The sequence below is a fragment of the Penaeus chinensis genome, chromosome 27 (assembly GCF_019202785.1).
Source record: "Penaeus chinensis breed Huanghai No. 1 chromosome 27, ASM1920278v2, whole genome shotgun sequence".
NCBI lineage: Eukaryota > Metazoa > Arthropoda > Malacostraca > Decapoda > Penaeidae > Penaeus > Penaeus chinensis.
This window is the reverse complement of record NC_061845.1, coordinates 26,798,862-26,804,499: the sequence shown is the minus strand read 5'-3', so window position 1 is coordinate 26,804,499 and position 5,638 is coordinate 26,798,862. Positions and strand designations below refer to the sequence as shown.

Sequence of the window (5,638 nt, the reverse complement as noted above, 5' to 3'; positions counted from 1 at the left end):
CATAAAACTTTAGTATGGGCAAATCTCTCTTCATCCTTTCAACTGTAAAAACTCGTAACCACACAACTCTGCATCAAACCAAATTTATATACACAGCCCTCGTCTACCTTTGGGACACTTCATCCCCATATTTAATTTCTACCTCGCTGCAACCAATACACACACACACACACACACACACACACACACACACACACACACACACACACACACACACACACACACACACACACACACACGTCCCTCCGCTCTGAAACATTGAATATATGCAGTTGTTAAGCCCCGCCATAAAAAAAATACGGCTTTCGCGCCACGCAGGATATAAAACACCTGATTCCCATTGCAAGACCTAATGCCTACCGCTCGTGCAGCCTACGTGGATCCAGGCCGCTGCAACAACTTCTATCGTGTTCTCCTAATTCCACAAGGAGCGGGGTGAGAGAGAGAGAGAGAGAGAGAGAGAGAGAGAGAGAGAGAGAGAGAGAGAGAGAGAGAGAGAGAGAGAGAGAGAGAGAGAGAGAGAGAGAGAGAGAGAAAGATATAGCGAGAGAGAGAGAAAAATAGATAGCGAGAGAGAGAGAGAAATAGATAGCGAGAGAGAGAGAGTGGTTCAAAAAGCCAAGGAGGAAAGCCACTTGTTGAACATGTCAATTTCATCACAAAACGCCAGTCTTGTGTTTAACATTATGAAAAGGATATCAAAAGATTTTTTTCGCCAGTGAGACAAGTGGCTCAACAAAGGGTATCTCTCCCCCTGAAGGCCCGCGAAACTTACACTTGTCTGCTGCTTCAGTAAAACAGAGAGCAAGCTTTTCCCGGTTAGACAGATGTCTTGCTTCTTTCTGTTTTGTAAAGTAAATAGTTGTATTATTTTCTTTTTGTCTTTTGGTTTTAAGAATATATATTTCAGAACTGAGAAGATCGTCTTTACAAAAACAACCAACTTGTTTTCATTCCGTAGGCAATTACTTGCGCCAAAACAGAACTACCTATCACAGCTGCGACGAGACCGCACGTACACACACACACACACACACACACACACACACACACACACACACACACACACACACACACGTACGCGTGCGCGCACGCACGCACACACACGCGCGCACACACACACACACACACACACACACACACACACACACACACACACACACTCAACACACACACGCTTTCCGTCCGTCGCTCGATACACAAACAAAATTCCGCGTCTTTTTCCCTCCTCTCGACACGAACGAAGAAGTGGCAGAATTTTCGCTTCGCCATTTCTGAAAGGGGAGAGATACGCAGGACGCCGAAATTCCATGTTGCATATCAGATACAACATGAACATTTCTGTATGCTAATTTAGCAGAAATTTGTTCCACGTGCTGTGGCCGGAGAGTCGAGTGTGGGGGGGGGGGGGGGGGGGGTTTAGGAGGGATAGGAGACTAAGGGGGGGAGGGAGGGTAGGACGTGATGAAGGAAGAGAAGAAAGAAAATAATATATGAGGGAAGAAGGAACTGAAAGAAGGAAGGAGAGAGCAAGAATAGAGTGCGTGAGAAAAAGTTAGCATACATGTGTATAATGTTTTATGCAGAGAGAGAGAAAGAGAAAAATAAAAATTAAAAAAAAAGTGCACTGAGAGAGAGAAAAAGAAAAAAAAGGGAAAAATAAAGAAAGGAAGAAGAAGAAGGTCATTTGATATTTATTGTGGCAGCGCAAGAGGCAAGAGAAAATGAAGATGAGAGAGAGAGAGAGAGAGAGAGGTTCAACATGACCACAGAAGTCTTTTCCTGTGTGGGAGATTTGTAGCCTCTGCCTCGGTTGGGTTTTATCTGCAAGGAGACGAGATCTGAAACAGCAACAGATATCTCTTTCTCTCTCTCTTTTTCTTTTTCTATTTCGTTTTCTGTCTGTGTCTGTCTGTCTGTCTGTCTGTCTGTGTGTCTGTCTGTCTGTGTGTCTGTCTGTCTGTGTGTCTGTGTGTCTGTCTGTCTGTCTGTCTGTCTGTCTGTCTGTCTGTCTGTCTGTCTGTCTCCTTCTCTTTCACTCTCTACTTGTCTATATATCCATCTATCTATCAACCTGTCCACCCGTCAATCTCTTTTACTGCACCTGATGATTCCAGCTCCCATGGCACTATATAAAAAGGGAGAAAAAACGTGAGAAGAGAGAGACAGACGAAAAGGAAGATGATTATGAACACAGAAAACTCTGACAGTAAAAAAAAAAGAGAGAGAGGGACAAATCCTTCAAGGCAACCCTTGGGACGAAGAGAGGGAGAGAGAGGGAGAAAGAGAGAGAGATAGAGACCGATATCTCGGGAGAGAATGAAAGAAAAAAAAAATTAGAAAATTCCATCTACGAGAAACCTTCAAAGAAGATTAAGAACCTCCTCCTCCTCTCCCTCCCTCCCTCCCTTCCTCCCTCCCTTCTCTCTACCCTCTCCCCCTCCTACCTTCCTATCCATCTCAGCCCCTCCCCTCAACCCCACCCCTTCTTATCTGCCCCCCCCCTCCTTCCCCCCCGCCCCCCTCCCGCCCGCCATCCATTCCCAGCCATAACACTTCGCTGTCCGGAGAGTTCTAGACTGGAGATCGACGCTGCCTGGCGATCCGGAATGATCTAATTAAAGATCAGATTCCAGTCCTTCACTTCTCCTTCCCCTCCTCCTCCTCCTCCTCCTCCCCCTCCTCCTCCTCTCTCTTTCCCTTACCTTCCCCCCTCCCCTCCTGCTCCACCTCCTCCTCCTCCCCCTCTTTCCCTTCCCCCCGTCCTCCTCCTCCACCTCCTCCACCCCCTCCTCCTCTCCTTCACCCTCCCCCCCCCTCCAACCGACTCCTAATCCCCCACCGTAATCCTCTACTCCTCCTTTACCCCGCCTTCCCATCTATCTACTCCACCCCTCTAATGCTACTCCTCTCCCTGCCTCCCCTACGCCTCCCCACACTTCCCCACGCCTCCTCCTACGCTCCCCCCCACAACCCCACGCTTCCCCACATCTCCCCCTACACCCCAACACACCTCCCCTACACCACCCCACGCCTCCCTACGCCCCAACACACCACCCCACGCCTCCCTACGCCCCCTCCCCCTCCCCCGCCTCCTAACTACTGAATCTGCTTTGTCTGCGGCTCCACTTCCCGGCCGTTCTACTTTCTGACTGCTGCCCGCAACCTTCAGTCGAGATCTTGGGGCAGAGCGTGACTTAAGCCTCCCGTTGTCAAGGTGATTGGCTATTACTCATCCAGCTCGGCGTAGGCTGTGTGTGGGGCTGCGGGGGGTGGTGTGCGTGGGTGGGGGAAGTGAGGGGGGTGGGGGAAGTGAGGGGGGTGGGGGAAGTGAGGGGGGTGGGGGAAGTGAGGGGGGTGGGGGAAGTGAGGGGGGTGGGGGAAGTGAGGGGGTGCTGGTGTGTGTGTGTGTGTGTGTGTGTGTGTGTGTGTCTGTGTGTGTGTGTGTGTGTGTGTGTGTGTGTGTGTGTAGGGGAGGTTGCTTGTATGTGTGTGTGTCGGAGAGGAGGGGGGGGGGGGGTGCTTGTGTGTGTCTGTGTGTGCGTCTATGTTCTTGCCTGTGTATATGCCCTTATTTCAACGAAAATAAATAAAAGACATGGCTATACACATGTCTAGATAAGTACCTAATTTTTTACCTGTATTCATCTCTATTCACAACAACAACAAGCACGCATAATCGAATCACAAAAAAAGGAAATATACAAAAAAAAAAATAAGGAGAGAGAGAGAAAAAAAAAATGCATCAGATACACACTTTCTTTCCTCCTTGCCCCACCCCACTTCCCCCTCCCCCCTCCTCCCCCCACCCCCTTTAGAACCAAGATCTTATCGCTGAGAATATACCTAATAACGAGGTCATAAGCGCCCCGCAATACCACTAATCTCTCTCTTTCTTTCTCTATTACTCTTTATCCCCCTCTTTCAATCTCTCTCTTCCTCTTTCTTAGTTTTCTTCTTTTCTCTTCTCTCTCGCTCTCTCTCTTTTTTTTTGTTCTTTGTCTTTTTTTTTTCTTTCACTGTCTCTCTGTTTCTGTCTGTCTCTGTCTCTTTCTCTTTCTCTTTCTCTCTCTCTTATCCACCTTTCATTACCACGCCCTCCACTCCCCATTTATCCTTTCACCCCTCCTTCCCTCCTTTTCTCCCTCCCCTATTCTCTTCCCTCCCTCCCTCCCCCCATTCTCTTCCATACTTCTCTACCTACCTCGTTTCTCTCTCATCCTTCCTTCCTTCCTTCCTTCCTTCCCTACCTCCTTCGCCTCCCTCCTTTCTTTTCCTCTCCTTCCCCCTCCTAGCTTCCATTTCTCCTTCACTTCCCTCCCTGGCTCCCCTTCTCTTCCTCCCTCCTTCCTTCCCCCTCCCCTCCCTCCCTTCCTCCCCCCTCGCTGGACTCCTTTCTTCCCCCTCTCTTCCCCTCCCTTTCTTCCCTTCTCTACCTCCCTTGTCTCCCTCCCCTCCCTCCCTTTCTTCCCTTCTCTACCTCCCTTCCCTCCCTCCCTTTCTTCCTCCTCTCCTCCCCACCTTCCTCCTTCCCTCCCTCCCCTCCCTTCCTTCCCTCCTTCCCTTCCCTCCCTCCCTTACTTCCCTCCCTCCCTTACTTCCCTCCCTCTCTTCCCTCCCTCCCTTCCTTCCCCTCCCTCCCTTCCTTCCTCCTCCCCTCCCTCCCTTTCTTCCCTCCCCTCCCTCCCTTCCTTCCTCCTCCCCTCCCTCCCTTCCCCCCCTCCCTCCCCTCCGTCCCTATCTTCCCTTCCCTCCCCTCCCTCCCCCCCCCCCTCCCTCCCATCCCGTCACCTGGCCCTGACACGAGGCCACGTAAACTCCGCCTGGGGCTGAATAAATGATCAGATGATTTGGTCAATGAAACGCGATTATGAGCGAATCCATAATGAAAAAGCGGAGACGCGCTGATGGATTCGGGAGGGAGGGAGGGAGGGAGGGAGGAAGGGGGGGAGGGAGGGAGGGGGGGGAGGGAGGGGGGAGGGAGGGAGGGAGGGATGGGGGAGGGGAGGAAAGGAGGGAGGGAGAAGGAAAAGGGGAAGAGGTGGGAGGGAGGGAGGAAGGGAGGGAGGGAGGGAGGGAGGGAGGGGGGAGGGGGGAGGGAGAGGGAAAAGGGGAAGAGGTGGGAAGGAGGGTAGGAGGGAGGTGGGTGAGGGAGAGGGAAAAAGGGAGAAAGAGGAGGGAGTGAGGGAGAGGGAGGAAGAAGGAAGGAGGAAGGAGAAAGAGGAGGGGATGAGACGGGAGGAGAGAAGGGGAGGGAAAACAAAGAAGAACAAGGAGAAAAGAGAGAGAGAGAGAGAAAGGGAAAGAAAGATAAAGAAAGTAAGAGAGAGAGAGAGAGAGAGAGATGAGAGAGAGAGAGAGAGAGAGAGAGAGAGAGAGAGTGAGAGAGAGAGAGAGAGAGACCACTGTTCCTCCTCCCCCCTCCTCCCCCCTCCTCCTCCCTCCTCCGCCCTTCGAAGACAATATAACTAAATGTCGGCGGCACAAGCGAGAAACGTGACAGAATTTTAGATTGAATCCCACTTTTCCTCCGAGCGGCCTCTCTCGCCCCATTCTTAACTTGAATTCCGTCGTGTAATGGGGGGAGAGTGTAGTGCGAAGGGGGGGCAGCTCCGTGGCGACTGCCCTTGCGTGTGAC

At 51.3% G+C, this 5,638-nt stretch overlaps 1 protein-coding gene across 1 annotated transcript in view; it reads left to right on the top strand.

Annotated features, from left to right (window-relative positions):
• Positions 1–352: 352 nt before the first annotated feature.
• The window catches only part of LOC125039354 (protein groucho-like), a 22,599-nt gene continuing 17,313 nt past the window's right edge, over positions 353–5,638 (top strand). The window contains exons 1-2 of the mRNA XM_047633194.1: positions 353–435; positions 720–792. Coding sequence (XP_047489150.1) covers positions 353–435; positions 720–792 — 156 coding nt within the window. The remainder of the gene's footprint in view (positions 436–719; positions 793–5,638) is intronic.